Source organism: Podarcis filfolensis (genome assembly GCF_964270895.1).
Source record: "Podarcis filfolensis genome assembly, chromosome: 15".
Lineage (NCBI taxonomy): Eukaryota > Metazoa > Chordata > Lepidosauria > Squamata > Lacertidae > Podarcis > Podarcis filfolensis.
In genome coordinates this window covers 606,472-626,684 of record NC_139618.1, presented here as the reverse complement: position 1 = coordinate 626,684, position 20,213 = coordinate 606,472, and the positions used below count along the sequence as shown (strand labels likewise).

General features: G+C 54.4%; 1 protein-coding gene and 1 long non-coding RNA gene across 5 annotated transcripts in view; one reads left to right on the top strand and one right to left on the bottom strand.

The window, feature by feature from the left end:
* The window catches only part of SMG6 (SMG6 nonsense mediated mRNA decay factor), an 88,765-nt gene extending 69,497 nt beyond the window's left edge, over positions 1 to 19,268 (bottom strand). For 2 of the 4 annotated variants that reach the window (XM_083587421.1, XM_083587422.1), the window contains exons 1-8: positions 19,121 to 19,268; positions 14,322 to 16,032; positions 12,809 to 13,001; positions 11,460 to 11,570; positions 10,824 to 10,930; positions 10,036 to 10,114; positions 7,399 to 7,509; positions 7,100 to 7,294 (exon numbers count right to left, since the gene is read on the bottom strand). In XM_083587421.1, coding sequence (XP_083443547.1) covers positions 7,100 to 7,294; positions 7,399 to 7,509; positions 10,036 to 10,114; positions 10,824 to 10,930; positions 11,460 to 11,570; positions 12,809 to 13,001; positions 14,322 to 16,032; positions 19,121 to 19,238 — 2,625 coding nt within the window. In that variant the 5' untranslated portion in view covers positions 19,239 to 19,268. Of the gene's footprint in view, positions 1 to 7,099; positions 7,295 to 7,398; positions 7,510 to 10,035; positions 10,115 to 10,823; positions 10,931 to 11,459; positions 11,571 to 12,808; positions 13,002 to 14,321; positions 16,033 to 16,999; positions 17,150 to 19,120 lie in introns of those variants that run through there. The other 2 variants (XM_083587423.1, XM_083587424.1) reach the window with 2 other exon arrangements.
* LOC310750234 lies at positions 17,155 to 18,710 on the top strand. Its single transcript, XR_014542002.1, has 2 exons — positions 17,155 to 17,310; positions 17,591 to 18,710. It is a non-coding gene; the product is annotated as an uncharacterized lncRNA (long non-coding RNA).
* Positions 19,269 to 20,213: the final 945 nt, after the last annotated feature.

Sequence of the window (20,213 nt, the reverse complement as noted above, 5' to 3'; positions counted from 1 at the left end):
CGGACCCAACCAATTCCTCCAGTAGGGAGGGACACACACAGAGCATGCAAGTCCTGTCAATGCGGCTCCTTGCGGGGAAGACCCGAGTTCAAATCCCTCATCTGGCCACAAAACTCCTTGAGTGACCTCAAGCCATCCACCAGCTTTCTCCTTTGGCCAGGCCTACCTTACAGGGGTGGTTGCAAGGAGAAACGTGGGGGACAGGTGTCCATTGCCCCGAGTGCTTTGGGGGAAAGGAAGGGGATGTAAATTTAATATAGATGAAGCCTCAGATAGTTGGGGTGCAACCTGGGAGGAATGGAAGAGAAGCAGTGCAGAGCAGTGGTCAGAGCAGGTGGGTTCAGGACTACTGCATTGGTAAGCTTTTAATGTTTGATGCTTTATTATGTTTTTTTTTATGTGTGGAAGCTTCCCAGAGTGGCTGGGGTAATCCAGCCAGATGGGTGAGGTGGTATTATTATTATTATTATTATTATTATTATTATTATTATTAACTCCTCATCATTCCTGGATGCTGGCCGTTCTGGCTGAGTTGCAGTCCTAAACACCTGGAGGGCACCAGGTTGGCTACCCCCTGGGTTAGAGTGCTCAGCTAGGATCTGGGAGGGGCCAGGGGCCAAAATCCCCTGACGCTCAGCCCTCCTGAAGTTCCCTGGGTGAGTCACTGCCTCTCTCTCAGCCCAGCCTGCCTCACAGGGTTGTTGGGAGGATAACATGAGAACTTGTGGACATCCAACAAAGCGGAATGTTGGAAGATTCAGGACAGATGGAAGGAAGTCCTCTCTGCTGCAGGACGCAGCGGCGACGGCCACCGACATGGATGCTTTTAAGAGAGGATTGGACAGATTCACGCAAGAGAGGGCTATCAATGGCAACCAGCCATGAGGCTTCCGGACAGCAGTTGCTGAAAACTGCAGGAGGAGAGAGGGCTCCTGGGGTGGGGTCGTGCTTCGGGGCTCCCCCTGCGAGAAGAGGAGGCTGGGGTCTGTGGGCCACTGACCTAATCCCACAGCCAGGCTCTTCTGATATTCCCATGCTAGTGGGGGAGAATCGCACACACCACCCTGAGCTGCTTGGAGGAAAAGCAGAATATAAATGTCGTGATGATGGTGGTGGTGGTGCTCTGGGGTGGGAACAGAAGGGCAAGGAAAGCCCCTATCCAGCTCCCTCTGAGCGTGCGTGCCTGCCTCCTGCCTCCGGCGTGACCCCGATGAGCTCAGCCCTGGGAAGAGGCCGGTGGGAAGGTTCAAGGGCAGGCCAGCGGCTGCTCTCCAAATGACTCTCTGCGTGGTTGTGCTCTTGGCGTGACTCACCTGCCGGCAGGGCCCCCCCTGGGAACCTCCTGCTTCTCACAGCCAGAGGGAAACGGAGCCCCCGGGAGAGGAAGTGGCACCACCTGCTGGTTGCGGCGGCTGCACGAGGCGAGGGGGAGGAGGGGGGGCACACATGCACTTCCCCAAAGCGGCGGAGGGATGAGAAATGCGCCCCCTGTGCCCCCCTCCACAAAACACAAAGAGCGAAGAAGACAGCCCAGTGGCTGCCCTTTCTCATTGCCTCAACAACCCATTTATGCAGAGGGGGTTCCCTCATCTCCTGCTACCCCATACAGAACACACCAAAGCAGACTAGTCCTCAGTGAGGAAGAGGTCATGGGGGGCACTTGTTGTTTGGGCGGGGTGTACGGAGGGGCAGCTCGGCTGAGCCCAGGCCTGGATATTCGTGTGGCTTTTTGTTTACATTGCGCTCCGCTTTGCAACTGTTAATGCATTATCTTGGAATCTTGTTTTATTTCAAATCTGTGCGTTCTCATGAGCTGCTTGTGCGTGGCTCCGTCATGGGAAAGCAGCATACAAAGAAAGACACAACGATAAGGCTGAAGATCGTTCACCCGCTCACACGTTTCGATCTGAAACACTTGGGTGCCGCCCCGCAGCAAAACTTCCCAGGGAAAGCTGATTAGGGGAGGTTTGTACAATCTTGAGTGTGACTGATGGTGACGAGGGCGCCACGAGCTCCTTTTCTAAGTAACTCTGATTCTGGGGGTGGGGAAGCGCCCAAAGCAGGCAATATGAATAAAAGCAACGCCATATCTATAGGAAGGACATAAGGACACAAGGTCAGCCATCACATTACGAATTTACCAAATGGTGAAGTCGCTCCTGAATGTGGTATCTAAAACTCTTGCTAATAATAAGAATAATTTTATTAACTATATAGCCTGTCCATCTGACTGGGTTGCCCCAGCCATTCTGGGTGGCTTCTAACAAAATACAAAAACACAGTAAAACTTCAAACATTAAAAACTCCCAATAGCTAAATGGTTATCAGACTTCGAAAGGCTGCTTTCACAAGATTAGGTTCATCAGTTTTGTTGAAATAATAATTAAACTAGCTAGCTGTAATTGGATTTCAAAAAAATGCGCAAGCAATTGTTACTGCTTTGATTTTTATTGTGTAATTATCTTCCTGAGTGTGTTGTGCATGTCACTATTCTGAATAACGCTTCTTACAGGGTAGGGTAGGGGGCCTTGAGCTTATGGAACCAAGGGGGCAGAAGCCCCCCCCCCCAATCGGGAACCACCAGCCTAATCCTTTACAGGAACCTAGGAAGAGTCCTGCAGCAGGTCCCCCCAAAGGGGACCACCCAACACAACATCCTCTGATTAGCAAGTAGGACCCGAGTGAATCGGCAACACTCTCCTCGCCTGTGACTCCCAGGAAGACGAATATGGAGGTGTTTGTGTCTCCCACAGGGGAGGCAGAGCACAGCCATTGTGCCGAGGAGCCACCAGCAGCAACAGCCCCGGCTCTGAGCACCGATCCATCTGGCCCCGATCCGGGGGGCTGGGGCTCTGCGCTCGGCACCTGAGCCCCAGGATCCCTGGTGGGAATGAGGGCAGGCACCAAATAAGGGCAGGATTCCAGCACAGCTGCTCCGGTAGGGCTGGGATTAGGAGGAGGAGGAGGAGGAGGAGGAGGAGAGGCTGCTTCCAGTTAAAAATGGTTACTTCAGGTTTGGAAGCAGCACTCTGGTATCTGTTCTTTATCAAGCGAGGAGGCAAACTTTCCCCTCGGCAGCCGCGACGCATCTGCGGAGCAGAGAAGGGTCGGCGGAACCAGCGCGGGGCAGCGGAAGGACAAGGCTTGTTTCTTTGCCAGGGGACCGGATGCGGGAGGGGAGGAAGCAGCGCCACGGATGTCACGGTGGGGGGCAGTTTGGGTGGCTGCTAAAAAAAAAAAAGTAAGAAGGAGGAGCGAAGGGAGCAGATGCACCCAGGGACAAACCCAGCCGGGCTCAGCAGAGAGACGTGTTTGTCTGGCCGGTTGGCACAAGAGCCCCCTCCAGACACCCTTTGCCAGAGCAGGCCTCAGGCCTCCCTTGGGAAATGGGTGGGCCAGGAGAGCAGCGCTTCCTCCAACCTCCTGAATGCTCACAAACATCAGGAGAGGCCTGGAGCAGCAGCTGGATCAGGCCCTCTTACCCAGCACCCTGTTCTCACAGTGGCCAAGCAGATGCCCCCGTGGGGCATGGGGAACCGGAGGCAACAGCCGCTGTGTTCTTCGCACTTGGAATTCCAAGCCAATTTTCACAAATGATGTTTTGGGGGGAAATCAGAATATTGTGCATTTATTTTCACCCATCCTGATTATCCTGTGATGAAGGGTGGGGTGCATATCTTTTAATACATAAATTAATAAAACCAATGTATCATGATTTAGTTATTCACTTTTAAAAAATCACACTGTAGCACTTCCACATTAAGCAGAGCAACCTGCTGCTGGCCCTAGAATTCAACATCCTAAACCTCTTGGTTCCTTCTTTCAAAGAAAAAATAGGCTCCTAGTCCTGATGATTACTGATAAACTGGGGTGCATGTGGGGAACACTGAGGGAGGGAATGGATTCAGAAGCCAGAGAGGGAAGGGGGAGGATCCTGAGTGGCTGTGGCTACAGAAGGGAGGGATTCTGTGATCTACAGAGTACTCCCCACAAGTTGATGCAGAGAAGAAACGAGAAAATATAAGCCAACAACCAGGGCACAAAAATGGGACAGTTTCTCAGTTTACACACACACAACCACAACACTACCACAATGCAAGTGGCTGCAAATGCCTGCACAGCCCTTGGCGCTGAGGGCCTCTGCAGAATGGGATCCTGCCTGGTCCTCTCCTGGGTCAAGGGAGCCTGGCACGCTCCTGCCATGCCCAGTGGCCCACTTCTCCAGCCAACCAGCTCCCCAGTAGTCACAGCAACCTGCCTTCTCTCCTCGCTTTTAAAATTAAGATGCTGAGCCTCTTTTCTCTTTTTTTGGCCTTTGCGTGCCTGGAAACTCTCGCTTCACCTCACCCCGGCCTCCTTGTGGGTGGCAGCGAAAGGTCAAGTGGGGCCGGAAGGAAGGGGAAGGGGGGCAGGCTCCACGCAAGGCTGCCCTAAAGAGGGCTGCAGGCAGCAAGGAGCTCAGCCCCAGCAGGGAGCAGGAGCGGCGCTCGGTGGGACAGTTTCCCCAAAAGCCTGTTTCGCTCCCGAGACGCAGAGCGCCAGGGAGGAGGGGTGGGTGCAGCTGGTGGCTGGGAGGCGGAAGGGGCCGGGGGTGAGCCAGGCGCTGCCTCCAGCGCAAGGCGCTGCGTGCCGAGAGTCACGTCCCCAAGCCCGCGGGGGCCGGGCATGTGGTTTCCGCGTCTAACCAGCCCAACTGCAGCCTGGCACCCGCGGCTTCCTCCTCGGAGAACTTCTCTCTCCGTTAGAGGAAAGAGACCAAACCTCAGGGCTCGAAACAAAAACGGGCCGGGCGTAAAAATAAAAGCTGAGGGGTGGTTTTGGTGACCGGGTCAAAGGAGCTTGAGGAGGAAGAGGGGGAGAGAGAGAGATGAAGCACACACAGCAGCACTCTGGGTTGCCCATCACCGCACCAGCGAAGGAGGCTGGGGGGAGCAGAGCCTTTCTCTCTGCCTCTCTCTGCCTCTCTCTCTCTCTCTCGCCTGGGAACCTGCTTCACAAACAGAAAGGAGGGGAGAACCCCCCAGCGCTTGCTGAGTCAACCTCCAGGGCTTTCGGCAACTGCTCTCTGCAGGCCTGGCACAGCAGGCCAAAAGCACAGTGCTGTCCCTGCTGGCAGGGCACCCACAGGGTGACCCCGAGTCAGTGGGATCCCAGAAACGCGCAAGTCTAGGCAGGTGGGGGGGGGGTAAAGGGGAGTCCCGTCCCCCCGAGGTCGGGCTCCAGTGCCATGAAGAAAGAGCTGTTCGAGTGTGGAAGGGAGTCCCCTTGGGAGGTGTTTGACTCTCCTTGCTTGGTGGTTTTTAAGCAGAGCTTTGTTGGCCATCTGTCAGGGATTTTTTAGTTGAGATTCCTGCATTGCTGGGGGCTGGACTGGATGGCCCCAAATGGTACCTTGCTAGACTACAATTCTATTGTTCTATGTAAGCCAGGCACCCCAGGGAACCTCCATGAGCCCAACGGGCGACAGGCTTAAAGTGACAGTTAAGCACTGACTCCTGTGTGACACTGATGGGCCCGGCAGGAGGCAGCTGCGCTCTGCCATTGGCAGAAGAAGGGCTAGAGGTCAGGGTCAGAGAGCACCTGCCGGGCATGCAGAAGGTCCCCGGCTCAATCCTTGGCAGCATCTCCAAGAAAGGCTGGGAAATGCCTGAAACCCTGCTGCCAGTCCGTGTAGGTGACACTGAGCTAGTTTGACTTGGAATAGGAGCCACTAACCCGTCTTCTTGCCCAGCTCAGCCAACATGCCTCCCGTGACCCTCTGCTTGCCTCCTTCCTGCCAACCTGCCCCTTTGCTTCTGCCCAGATGCTTCCTTGGAATAGGGCAACATATTGGCAAGGCCCCGGATCTCTCATGCCAAAGCACCCACAGCAAAGCAGCCCACCCACCCAGCACCCAAAGTGCCAGCGCAGCCCATTGCTCAATTAACACTGTTGTTCCAAAGGCTGGAAGGGCCAAGGTACTCCCCACCAAAAAACCACCCTCCATCCATCACTGCAAGTTGTATCCTCATTCTTTATTTCATTTATATTTACATCCCACCTTCTTTCCTCCAGGGAGCTCAAGGTGGTCATACAGTTCTCCTTCCCACCTCCCATTTTATTCACACAACCATCCTTTGAGGTCAGACTGAAACTGAGTGACTGTCTTCCAAGGTCACCTGGTGAGCTTCATGACAGAGAGCTGATTTGAACCCGGGTCTCTCCCAGGTCCTGGTCCAACACTGCTGTTGTTATTATTGGTACTGAATTGTATGTTAAATGCTTCTCTGTGCTGTGAGCCACGTCAAACATTTATCGGGAAGAAACACCTTTAGCAAAGGAAGTTATTCTGAGCGGGGGGTGGGGGGTGGGTTGGAATAAGAGTGCCTGAAGGCCGTACGTGTCCCAGTCGACTGGGGTTGGCCTAATCCTGTGGTCAGCCTGCCTCCTCCGCATCCTGGAGCCCCTCCTGCCCCAGCGGGGACCAGAGCACCCGCGTGACTTTGGGCATGTGAGAGCGGAGGCAAGGCCTTGTCCCCATGTGCTACGCAAGACATTCTCCCAAGGCAGCTCGGGACAGGGGTGGGTGGGAAGGCAGAAGTGGCCAGGAACACCCCTGCCACAGACAGACTGCCTCTGCATTCTGCTGGCTCCAGTTCCCCTGTGAGCGGCACAGAGCAGAGCATCTCAGCGTAACAGCGTTGCCCCCCCCCCCCCGCAACATGTCAGCCTGTCCTGCATAGCAAGAAGAGCAGCGCCATCCAGTGGCCAAAGGGAGCCCGGCAACAGAAGCGCCTCTTGGCCGACTTGTACACGTATGTATACACACTCATCTACCCATCCTGGGAAGTCGTGTGGTGCAGCGGTGAGAGTGCCAGAGGACGAGGGCCTGGGAGAGACCAGGGTTCAAGTCCCCACTCAGCTATAAAGCTCAGCCCAAGTCCCTCAGGCTAACCCACCTCATGGGGTTGTTGCGGGGATTAAACGAGGAGGGCGGGGAATCCTGGGAGCTCCTGGGAGGAAAAGGCGAGGCGTAAATGCAATAACCAAACCAATTCCACAAGGGGCAACACTCTTTACATGACGCTACACGGATTTCAGCCGCACGGACGGTACTCACATCGCTGGGGCTGAGGCTGCCGAGGCCGTTGTCCTGCTCCGAGTCCCGCCCGGACTCGTGCCCCTGGCTGGCGTGGGGGTGCGAGGGGTGGATCCAGAGCTCCAGGCGGGTGGCATCATCCCCAGAAGGCCGGAAGGCCGACTTCTTGCCTTTGCTCTGCCGGCTGGGGCTCTTCTTCTGCTCCACCTGCTCCACCTGCACAGGGAGGGAGAGGCACCGTGGTCAGGGTGGGTGCTCCTGGGCAGAGAGGGAGGCTGGGGGCGAGGAAAGGGGTCCGCAGCCCTCACCCCACCCCTTACCTTCCGCTTGGTCTCCTCGAAGAGGCTCATGAGGCTCTCCTTGGCAGTGAGGATGGGGTTGCTGGCCGCAAGGCTGCGCATGTAGTAGTAGACTGCATCCAACTTCCTCCTCTGCAGAGACAACAACAGGAAGATCCCCTTACAAGATAGTACCCTACAGAGGGGCGATTGGGGGGATCCAAAGGGAACACCCTCCTTCTTGCTGAGAAAGGGGAGGTGGCAATGGAAGGAGAGGGGCAGATGAAGCTTCTAGGACTGCAACAAACACAAGCCCCACAGGATTAAGCTCTTTGCCAGGGGCAAAACTCTAAGAACGTAAGAAGAGCCTGTTGGATCAAGCCAATGGCCCAGCATCCTGTTCTCGCAGGGGCTGAACAGTTGCCTGTAGGGAACCAGGAGGCAGGATCCTCTCCTGTAATCTCCAGCAAGTGGAATCCGGAAGCATTGCTGCCTCTGACCGTGGAGGCAGAGCAGAGCCATTGTAGCTAGTGAGCGGCTTTACATTGAGAGATTTACTGCTATTTCTTTTAGACACATTGGTCTGTATTTACAATTCTGAGTTATCACAAGATGGCCAATGATTGGTAATTTCCCTATGCCTTAGTTACCGTACGTCTGTGGTAGGTGGAGCTTCATGCTCTTTTGGTGAATAATAATAATAATAATAATTTATTATTTATACCCTACCCATCTGGCTGGGCTTCCCCAGCCACTCTGGGCGGCTTCCAACAAAATATTAAAATACAGTAATGCATCAAACATTAAAAGCTTTCCTAAATAGGGCTGCCTTCAGATGTCTTCTAAAGTCTGTTGGTTGTTTTTCTCTTTGACATCTGGTGGGAGGGCATTCCACAGGGCGGGTGCCACCACCGAGAAGGCCCTCTGCCTGGTTCCCTGTAACTTGGCTTCTCGCAGCAAGGGAACCGCCAAAGGCCCTCGGAGCTGGACCTCAGTGTCCGGGCAGAACGATGGGGGTGGAGACGCTCCTTCAAATATACTGGACCGAGGCCGTTTAGGCTTTAAAGGTCAGCACCAACACTTTGAATTGTGCTCGGAAATGTACTATATTAATATTATATAGTAATATTTCATGCTATAAATGTTTTTGTAAGGATGCGTAAAAAATATTTTTCACGTGATATTCTTTAGTGAATTTCATTGTGTTATTATCTTCCTTAGTGGGCTGTGCAAATTCTGAATGATGCTTTTTATAGGGTAGGGGTTCCTGAGAATGAGTTTTAGAACCAAGGGCTTGGGCCCCTGAAAAAATTTGGGAACCCGGCTCTAGACTCTCTTGCAAAGGAACTCCTGCTAGCTCAGAGAATGGAGAGTAGTCTCTCCCAACCTTGAAACCCTAACAAGTTTTTGGACTACAACGCCCATCAGTCCCATCCAACGCTGATGGGGGTTGTAGTCCAAAACATCAGGAGGGACGCCAGGTTGGGGGAGACCGACACAGAGTGTTTCTGTTTTCCAGTGGTGCTACTAAGGACCTCAATCAGAAATGAAGTGGCTCCTAATAAATGGCATATATATTCCTGGGCACCTTGTTCCAACACCCCTTACGCTGATCGGGGGCGGGGGGAGCAGGAAGCCCCGTTTCTGATAAAGTCACACAGATGTGACTCAGCCACATCTAGAGCTGCATCCTTTAGAGCAAAGGAAGTTGCTTTATACAGAGTCAGGCCACTGGGTCTGCTTAGCTCAGTGCTGTATACGCTGACCGGCAGCCATGGCTCTCTAAGGTCTCAGGCAGGGAGCCCTTCCCAGTCTTTGAACCTGGGACATTCTGCACACAAACCTGGCACCTTGGCTACCCAGCAGCTGGTCTAGATGGTTTAATTAATTTAATAACAATTAGATACTCCTTGCTTTAAAGAAACCAAAGGATTTATAAAAAAGGGGGGGAAACAAGAAACTTATCAACAAGAAAAAAATAGTAACAGTAATTTAAGACTTTTTGAAAAGCTAAAATAATGACAGACTAAAACCGCATGAAAACTCATGCCAACTTAAATTTCAAAAATCAGTTTAATCATTAGTTAGCCTTCCACCAGAACAAGGACACGCCTTCCTAGCACCATGGTCTATCTACACGATGTACGATTTGTCCACGATAACCCTCACCCAGCGAATTTATGTCCACAGACGTGGAGCTTCCTCATGCCAAGGCACTTGCAATGGGTTTTGAGAACAGAAGCCTGAAAATAAACGAGGGGTTCCGTCCTGAAGGGGGACCTGCAGCACCCTCAGATCTTTGGACCAGAAGCTGTGCTGCATGGTCACACTGCAGGAATAAAAAGCTAGCAAACTCTGTACACCTAATGAACCTTATTGACAGATGTTTGAGGAATTATCCATTTCAGTCAGTAAGTGAAAAAGAAGTGATGTCCACGTTTTCATAAACGCTTATAAAGTCTGCTAGTAATTATTTTTGACAGCTGAATTAATTTGTCTAACGAAATATTAGCAATTTGGGAAATAGCTGCCATGCATCTGAAACACTGGCAAAATAATTAAGAAATGTAAGCATTTTTCACGAGTGAAGTGAGCCGATGCCTCTCCTGGTGCCGTGAGGCTCACAAGCCTCCTGTGCCTGGACCACCCCGGCTCTCTCCCTCCCTGCATCTCTCTTACCGTGTAGACAGCCAAGAGGGCCAGCTGGTTGTACGGGCGTCCGTTCTTGGGGGCGATGTGCTGGGCCTTCAAGTACCAGCTGGGGAGGCAAGAGAGCAGAGTGACTGACAGGCTAGGCTGCATTGGGGCAGGAGACCCTGGAGGGGAGAGGCTGCCACTGGCAGAGTCCTCTCCTAGGTCCTGCCAGTGGCTGTGGCAGAGATGGGGACAGTGTGACCCTGGGGAGCTGGAATTCCAGCTATATCTGAAGTGTGGCCACACACGTCCCATGCAAAGAAGTTCCCCAAGAACCCCTCTGGGATGCTATGGTTCTCTCTCCTCTCAAAACCAACGTTTGTTATCCAGCCTTATCCCCTTCCCCACCACTGGCACCAAGCCCCAAAAGTATGTTGTAACTGCACCTGCTCACATCAACCCTTTTGCCCCTTCCCTTCTGTCTACTCAACTTTCTCAACGTTTAGACTGCAGGCTCCTGGAAGGAGAGAGGGAGTGGCTCCTCAGGACGGTTTCAGGCAGGAGAACAACCCCAGCCCTGCCTGGAGATTGAACCTGGGACCTTCTGCATGCCAAGCAAGTGTTCTGCAGCTGAGCTACAGCCCTTTCCTGCCTTGTACTGAGCTGGACCAGCTGAATATTGTCCACACCGACTCTCCAGGTTCTCTGATTAGGAACAGTCGCAGGCTGACCTGAACCTGGGGCTTTCTGGACACAAAGCAGGAGCTCTATCCCATGAAGCGACACAGTCCCTTCCCCTCCAGAGGGGCCTCCAGGACTTCCTCCCTCCCTACCTGCGTGCCTTCCCGTAGTTGGCCGTGTCGCTGCTTTGCTCTCGGTATCTGCAGATGTCTCCTTGGCAGATCAGGCTCCTCTGGGCGCTGATGAGGGCGTATTTAACCTGGGGGAGAAGAAACAAGCCCATCAGTTGCAGGAAGGAGGGAGGGAGAGCTGGGGAGAGGCCTCTGCCGGAATCCAAAAACTCTTCCCTCGTATTTTAGATGGAGGCTGTGAGTGGCAAGTCTAGTGTTCCAAAGGATATCTGCAACCCACATAACCCACACATACAGTTATTTTAAAAATGAAGCCAATCTCCTCTTTGCAGGTCTCAGCTGTGACATTTTTCCCTGCCTCCCTTGCAAGATTGAGCACCTGCCCCTTGCCGAGTGATGGGGAAAGGCAGGACTGCCCCCCCCCCCAGCTCCAGCATCCTAGTTAGTTTTTGACAAGGGCAAAAGGAGATTTGATGTCCAGCTTAAAATGGAGACACGGCCAGGCTTCAGCACACCTGCTTCCTTCACCAGGGAAAAGCGCTGAGCTCCCCTCTGCCCAAAGAGGGGGTCTCCTTTACCATCCGTCTTCCAGGGACCCCCAGAGGGCCTGATCAACAAAGCTTCCCCTGACAGACCCAGGCCCTAGCCAGGACTCACCACCTTCCGCAGGGGCTTGCTGCGCACAGCCATGCCGTCCATGTAGTCCTCCAGCTTGAACTGGTATGTCGATTGCAGCTTCTGCAGCAAACTGTCGAAGAAATCGCTGCCCTGAGACCCAGGAGAGAGAAAGTGAAAAGGGATGGGAGAGAGTGTGAGTGAGTGGATGTGGAAGGAGTACTTGAAGAACACATGCCCCGGATTCAGAATCTTCTGATGGAATAACAGCACCCATAAGAAGAGCCCTGCTGAAGTTGACCCAAAGCCTGTCTACAATTTTACCTCCAGTTCAGAGCAATCCTGACCGCCACCAGTAATAGACTTGGGGGGGAAGAAAAAAAAAAGACTTGGGGACAAGCTGGTTCACTAACCAACTCCTGGGATTCCACCACGGTCCTTCTGGGTGCCCACAAACAAGAGTGCAGCCTTGGAATCACCCAACACAGGCTGTTTATGCCATAAAGTGGGAAGGGATCCAGAGCCTTTGTGCGTTCAGCACTTGTCAGTGGGCCACAGGAAGCTTTGTGAACAGTTTGGAGCTGAAGTCATCAGAATGTCAGAAATCCATGCAGCTGGATCTGGTGAAAGGGGGCCCAGCTCGTCCAGCATCCTATTCAGAGCAGACAAGCAAATGCCCCCAAAGCAAAGTTCACCAGCAGAACTCCCTGCCCTTGAGCCCCTGCAACTGGATTCAGAAACATACTGCCTCCAACAGCAGAGGGAGAAGGAAGACTTAGCCAACCCTGTGAATTTGTCTCATTTTATTTTTTTAAAAAGCCATCAGTACAAATGTAATAGGAGCCCTACAGCAGCCGGCTTGGGCCAAAGGGGCCCCATCTAGTCCAGCCTCCTGTTCTCACAGTGGCCAATCAGATGCCCCAAAGGGAAGCAGGAGCTGAGGGCAACAGCTGAGCTCTCCCCGCTTGTGGTTTCCCAGGAGCTGGTTTTGAGAGGCAGGTTGCTGGTGACAGTGCAGAGGTGCATCAGGAGGTTCTGCTTGGGCTACAGCAGCCTGGCCTAGCCTGTTAGCCTCCAGACAGTTTGGACTCCGATGTCTATGCTGGCTGGGGCTGATGGGAGTTGTAGTCCAAAATATCCAGAGAGGGGTGCCCGGTTGGGTAAGGCTAGGCTGCAAAACATTTCTGACTTTACACACTATTTGCTATGTGTTGGGGGACAGACACAGCTTTTTCTTCCTTACATAACGGGGTCATCATGCTAACATAAGCTTTTCATTTCCATGTGTTTTTAAAACCACCATATTTGGGGTCAGGCGTACTACCCCGACCCTTGGGACAGTGCACTCCCCCTGGCGCCAGGCCACAGGGCTCAGCCTCAGGTGTCCTTACCTCGTCCAGGATCTGGAGCAGCTTGGTGCGGATCTCCTGGGTGTTCTCCCCAAGGGGATCCTTGAGCAGCTGCCGGAACTTCTCGATAACTTGGTAGAAGGCGTTCTTCCACAGAAGCTGGTCCACGTTCTGGGCGTCAGCAAACTCGATGTCGGTCAGCAGGCAGCGCTTGTAAAGCTGCAGCATCTCCACCCTGGAAAGGGGCACAGCTAAGCCCAGGGGCTTCCGCCTCAAACACCCCCCCCCTTACAGTTCATCTCTTCCACAGGACTCTACTCAGACCCACAATGGGGCAAATGTAAGAGGAGCTCGGTAGCTGAGTTGGACCAAAGACTCGCCCGAGTTCAGCACGCCATTTCCCCCCAAATGGCCAACCAGAGGCCTCTTCTGGGAAGTCCATTAATAGCACAACCCCAACTGTTGTAACTCCCCAGGCAAAAGCAGATGATTGCCTCTCCGTGAGAGATTCCACAGACAGGACTTCTCGTCTTCCACTAACCGGCTTAACCCCCCTTTAAAGCCTCCTTGGACATCTTCTGACAATGAACCCCATTAATTAGCAATGCCCTGTTTTGGAGTACAGGCAAAATACATTATTCGCCTAGGCTTCTGGTTTTTAACTGGGAGGGCAGCTGGATACGTCCATGACCTTGGTGGTTGTGCTCATCCTTTAAGAAAAGAGACTAGGGCTTGTTCCTTTTGAATGGATGTTTGGACCAGTATTTTAGGTTTCATTTACTGTTGTTTTTCTATCTGATCTTAATGTCTTTATTTTTGTTGCGTAAGTCACTTTAAGACACGCAAATGCAAAATGCAACTAATGAATATAAAAGCAATAATGACCTGCGAAAAGGCCTTCCTTTCGCTCCTTCACTCTTAAGAATCCAACAAATGAATGGAGGGTAAGGCTACCAATGGCTACTAGCCGCCTTGACTATGTTACACCTCCACTGCCAGAGGCAGCATTATTGATTTGTATTCTGCCTTTTTCTCCATGGAATTCAGGGTGGCCTGCATGGTTCTCCTGCTCCTCATTTAATCCTCACAACAACCCTGTGAGGCAGGTTAGGCTGGGAGGCAATGACTCACAGAGTGACTCAGCCAGTGAGCTTCATGACTAAGAGGGGATTTGAACCCTGTTCTCCCAGGTCCTAGTCCAAGGCCTCTTTACTAAGCGCCTGGAGGCGAGTTGCAGGGAATCTTAAATGGGGAGAACGCTGCTTTTATGCTATGGTCCCACTTGCTTTTGGCCTTCTCCTGGTGGCATCTGGGTGGCTACTGTGAGGAGAGGGTGGTGGACACAATGGACCCCTTTTGGCATGATCCAGCAGCTAGGCCGTATCCTTATGGCCAAAGTTAAAGAGCACCCACTGTGGTTTCCCCTGCAAGCTGCCTGGCTCTTAGAGCAGCAGGGGAAAGCAGCTGTGATGCCAAGACCCCTCCCCAAACCCACCTCTGGCCAACCAGCTCCCGCCCTCTCTGCCAGCACCCACCCTCGTCCAAGCCCTCGCACCTGAGCTGCCCCATCTTCTCCAGGCCCTCAGGGCTGAGCCGGTCCCGGGACAGGAGGTTGCTCAGCTGCTGCTCCAGGTTGCTGGCTTCACGGAGGATCTTGCTGAGATCCTGCTGCTGCAGGCTGCGCACCTGCTGCTCCATCTCGGGGCTGAGGGGCCCAGCCAGGAGGGGGCTGCACAGGTAGGGCTCAGCCTGCCCCGGGTAGCCTGGCGGGTAATAGGTGCCCGGGTAAACCCCGTTAATGGCACCGACCTGATAGGGCAGGGAGTACCCGGCGTAGGGGTAGGAGGGGGCTTGGCCTGCTGCCCGCCCGTAGTAGTAGGGGTTGTCCGAGTTCTGGAAGCGGTAGTAGGAGGCCTGGGCCTGGCGGGTGTCCCCCCGAGGCGGAGGGGCCGCCTCATCGTCCGTGTCGAGGAAGTGCAGCTGGGAAGCCTGGCTCTTCAGGGCTGGCTTCTGCTCAGGGTTGTTGGGGTCCCACAGCCGGCGGGCGGTGCCCCCTCTGCCCCTCCCCCTGGTCCCCTTGCCCAGGCCGCCGCTGAAGAGGAGCCGTGGCCCTGAGTGGGGGGCTTCGGGGGAGCCGGCACCACTGGCGGTGAGGTCCGTGTTGGCCGGGAGGACCAGGATGCCACGGCCCCTGCCCTGGGGCTCCCGGCTGGAAGAGCCCTTCCCCACTTCGGCGGCCTCCGTGGAATCGCTCAGGCTGGCCTCCGAGGGCTTCCGCTTGCGCCACTCTGCCTCGGAAGGCTCCCCCCGCCCGCTGCCCCTGCCGCACGCTGGGGCTCCCTTGGCCTCCCGCCCGCCGGTGCCCCGGGAGAGCCAGCTGTGCTCCAGGCGCCTCTTGGCTGCCTCTGAGTCCCTGCTGGAGCCACGGGCTGCCTCGGCCTCCTCCTCTTCCGCCTTGTCTTCATCCAGAGAGTCCGTGGAGGAAGCGGAGAGCTGCTTCCGGGGACGGGGCCTCTCCTTGGGTGGCTCCTGGCGCTTCCGCCCGGCCTCTGCCTCCCCACGGGCCCCGTCAGCGCTGTTGTTGCTCCCAGCCGAGCTGGTGCTGCAGGTGCGGTAGCGGTTCCGCCGCTTGTCCGAGCGCGAGTAGCGCTTTGGGGTGCTCTGGGCCTTGCTATGGGCAGCTGCCTCCTCACCTCCTTTCCGGACCCGCTCGGCCCGCCTGCCCTTCTCCCCGCCACGGAGGAGCTTGGCCCCCTCCTGGCTCAGGCCCCCTTCCTGCCCCTCAGGGGCCGCTGGCTTCCTGTAGCCCTTCCCAGCGTCCCTTTCGGGCTCTTCACCCCGCTCCCCCTTTGCGGGGGGCTCCTCGGCCGCCAGCTGGGGGGCAGCGGGCTCCTTGGAGGGGACCTGCAGGCGCTTCCCTGGCTGGTAGATCTGCTGGTCAGGCTTCTTGGCTCGCCGGATGATACGAGGACACCAGTCCTCAGGGGAGACCCCCGGATCTTGTGGGGCCCCTGCCTCGGCAGTGCCTTCCAAGAGGCCGTTGGGCTGCTGCTGGCTGCTTCCTCTGGGAGGGTCCTGAGGGGCTGGGGACTCTTCCTTGCTGGGAGCAAGGGGAGCTCCTCTGTCGCCAGCCAGGGCGCCTCCTTTGGCCTCCTCCTGCTTGGCGGAGAAGCTGAGCTTGCTCCGCAGTCGGGAGAGGCCTGGCTTGTAGATCTCGAGGTCAGGGCGCCGATTGTCCTTGCGGTGGCGAGGCTCCTTTGTGGTCTCTGCAGAGAAGGAAAAACACAAGGAGGTGGTCAGCCTCGGAGCGGATAAGAAGCACCGGGGGAAATCAGGGACATGGTTGTGGGCTTTGCCTAGGGAGCAAGAGAGCCAAAGAAGCAGCGGAAACAGTGAGCTGTGACCAACACATAGCAGGACCAGCACAGGGCCAAGAGGAAGATGTCTGACTGAGCAGACCTGGTGCCAATTCACTTCCCTTCGGAGTCAAATCGCTGGTCCACCTAACTCAGTACTGCTAACACATACTGGAAGAGCCTCTAGAGCAGTGATGGCCAAACCTGGCCCTCCAGCTGTTTTGGGACTACAATTCCCACCATCCCTGACCACTGGTCCTGTTAGCTAGGGATGATGGGAGTTGCAGTCCAAAAACAGCTAGAGGGCCAAGTTTGGCCATCATTGCTCTAGAGCATTTCAAGCAGGACTCTCTCACAGGGCAGAGAGCGGGAATGTTATTTCTCAAGTGGCACAGCTCCCCATCGCTGAGGGAGGACTGGAAGCATCCCCTCCCTGACATCCTGGAGAGCTGCTGCCAGCCAATGTCGGCAATACTGAGCTAGATGGACGTTTTCCTACGGACATGAATGTGTTTCCTTCTGACCCACCCTCTTGGTCCCCACTTCAGTTCTTTGGGGTTCACCAAGTGGCTGCTTGGCCACCTCACAAAACTGACATTGACAGTTACAAACTTAAGAGTTTCTCTTTCAATTTGCCCCCCCCCATGCATGGCGCTCCCCACCACATCCCACCCAAACGGCCACTTCCATGGTGACGTAGTGTTATAAAGCTTCCCAGAGACGCATCAGGATGCCGCCTCTGCCCTGCCAGGTGCTTTCTTCAGACACAAAGTATTTTTCACGGGCTTCTCTCCACATGCGGCCCAAAGACGACACGTGCAGCCCCCACCCCATAGGAACCTCTTTGTGCCAATTCATTCAGGAAGCCAGAACAGACCTCCCACAGGGGAGAACATCCTGAGAGTAGCAGGGAGCTCCCACTGGTTGGCTCCCTGTGCCATTGCCAGCTCCAAGGCTGCCAGGAATGCCAGGTGGCCCTCCTCAGGTGTTCTGAGCTGGCAGGGATCGGAACCCCAAAGGAAGCCGTGCCCGTGGCAACAGAGCCTTGGTGGGGCGGGGTTCCGGAACCTTCCAGCCAAGGGGAACACTGGAAAAAAACAGGACTGCTGGCGGGGAAAGATGGCTCAGCTCCTGGAGTATTGGCTGAATGTGAGAACGCAAGACTGTAAGAACAGCCTAGGGGGTCAGGTGAGTGGCTCATCTAGTTCAGTATCATCTTCTCATAGCAGCCAACCAGACGCCCCCAAACAGGATCTGAACCCAGGAGCTCTTTCCCCTCCTGTGGTTTCCAGCCACTGGTGTTCAGAACCATTGCTGCCTCCAACTGTGGAGGTAGAGCAAAACCATCATGGCTAGTAGCCCTCTTCTCCGTGAACTTGTATTAAGGTGAACACACAACCACTCCATAGAAACTGGCCCCTGAATGGCAGGAACAACTTTAGGATGACAGCTGAGCTTTGTATTCCAGGTAGGACTTCACCATAGACTGCAGAGGGGAGAAGAAATGTGGTCCACAGGCTGGAGAGCTGGGTTCAAGTTCTACCAGCTCTTCAGAGGAGTTCCTGGCTGGCTGTGAGCAACGTCTCCATCTCTCAGCCTCAGTCCTCCGTCTGCTGTGAGCCACCATCCTCAATGAGAGAATCCTGCTTGCAGCCAGCTTCCATCATATTTATGTGAAAATAATATTTACAGCCCAATCAATGCAAGTATGGCTCTATACATGTCTATCACCAGTTTCAATACAGACTGCAGCCTTATTAAAACTTATGTGAGAGGAAACAGCCACAACCCAATGCAAGAACTAAACGTTCACTGTCTTGGGATGGTGGACAAAAAGTGCATTACAGAGTAAGGAGGGTCTTGATCCACGGGACCTCGTTTCAAGACTGATATATGGCACAAACCCACTGTGCAGTCTCAATGGGACACATTCTGTGCCAGTCTGTTTTCCACCTAATCCGTTTCTTTCACTTCCATGCTTGCACCCCATTTTTTTCAGCACAATCTTAGGGGGAGGCCCTTCTCTTGATCCTGCCACCCTCACAGGCACGCTTTGTGTGGACGCAGGAGAGGGGCTGCTGCTCCCCCAGACAACTTTGGAGCTCCCAGATTAAAGCTGGTTCCCTCTTTGCTGTCCTCCGGAGGGGGGGGTGAAGAAGACCTTTCTTCAACAGGCCTTTGGGGAACTGACTGCTTTTAAGGAAACAGCTCTTAATATTATTGATTGACTGCCCTTTCCCACAAGGCCCCAGGGCGAGTCACAACTCCAAGCACAACTTTAAAACTACAGTACTTGCAATCATCAAATGAGGTGGGTCCTTATTTTTATACAACAGCCTTCTGTGCTGTTCTTGCTTTGCTTTGTTACTGCTTGCAGTATAACAGATCAAGTTTCTTTCAAACATCGCTCTAACTCCATTGATGTTTTAATCACTAAAAAAAAACAACCATGGTCTTTTATGTTTTTAAAACATAATGCATGTGTATTACGCATTGGTGAGTTTTTAACGTTTTATGATGTTTTTACATGTGTTGGAAGCCACCCATAGTGGGTGGGGTATAAATAATAAAAACTACTATTATTACTATCATTATCTTCACGTATTCTGTGCTTCACCGCTGTGTTTTGTTTTTAATCTTTCGTGAGAGCCGCCTTGAGGGAAAGGCGGGGTGCAAATGAATAAACAGAATAAAAACGAAAAACCCCACCGAGATCAAATTAAATATAGAATAACGATGAGGATGAGGGTGACAATGGTGGCGATAACGATCCCCTCACGGTAAGAATAACGGCCGAGCGGTGAGAACCGTGACAACCACCGCCACCACGCGGTGGTAACGACAAGAAGCTCCCCGCAAACTCGCGTGTCGGCGGGCCGTGAGGAAGCGCCCCCGCCCGCCTCCCCCCGCCACGCCCCCCGGGCCCGTTCACACGGAGCGAAGCCCCAGGCGCGCGCCTCTCCTCCCCCCGCGGCGCGCCCCCGCCCGGCGCGCCCACCTGGTCCTCCGCTGCCCCTGGCCGCCCCCGAGGAGGCCGCCTCCGCCGCCGCCAGGACGCCCCTCCTCAGCTCCGCCGCCGAGACGCGGACGCGCTCCAGCTCCGCCGCCGCCGCCATTTTGGCTCCCCGGGAAACGAAACGGGCGGACGGCGGCCGACGCGGGACAAGTCGCGCCGCGGGCGAGAGCGAGGGGCGGGACGGAACGCGCAGGCGCAACCTCCACGGAGGAGGGAGGGGCTGGAAGCAGCTCTCGGGCCTCGAAAGCGCTTCGTCTTTGCCCCGCCCACTGGGCCACGTGGCCAGCCAGGATGCGTAGAGAAAAGAAAGGGTAGAGTAGCAACTCAGCTCTCGGGGTAGACGAAGAAGGGGACGCCGGAGTCTTCGGTTAAATCCCCGGCCTCTCTCGCTCCCTAGCCTGCAATCCGGGAGAGCCGTTTTGCTGCTCAGTATAAGGCAGCATCCTGCTCTCCTGTTTAAACCAGCCTTGTATCTAAAACATTGAGGACCAGATTCCTATTTCATTCTCCCCCCAACATGAAATGAGATTTTTGGGCAGCAGCACGTTCAGCTGGTTTAATTTTTAAAAGGTGGTCGCAAAGAGGGGAGTTCCTGCTCTGTCTAGAGGGAGAACGAAGTAGGAATGGGAAAATGAGGATTTAAATGCCGTTGCACCTGTTTCCCCTTCTAGCAGGGTGCATGCCCTCTCCTCAAGCCCTCCAAAAGTTTCTGGCGACTGCTCCCATCACCCCTGGCAGCAAACGGGCCAGGCTGACTGGAGCCCGTGAGCTGAAGGCCCAAACAGCTGTAGAATAGCAAGTGAGAGCCCCCTCCTCCATGCATTTGCTTGAGCCTCTTTGAAATCCCTCCCCATTGCAGGCCCTTACTGCCTCTGGTGGGAGCGAGTTCCATAGTTTAACTATTTGGCGCAGCCGAAATGCAATTTTGGAAAACCTCAAGGGCTGATATTTTTACACAGAGATTTGAGCTAAAAAAGTTTTGCTCCTGCTTTTTGCAGGGGAAGGGAGTGTGGTGGGGAGATACATGCTGCTACCATCTGAAGGCAGCCCTGTTTAGGAAAGTTTTTAATGTTTG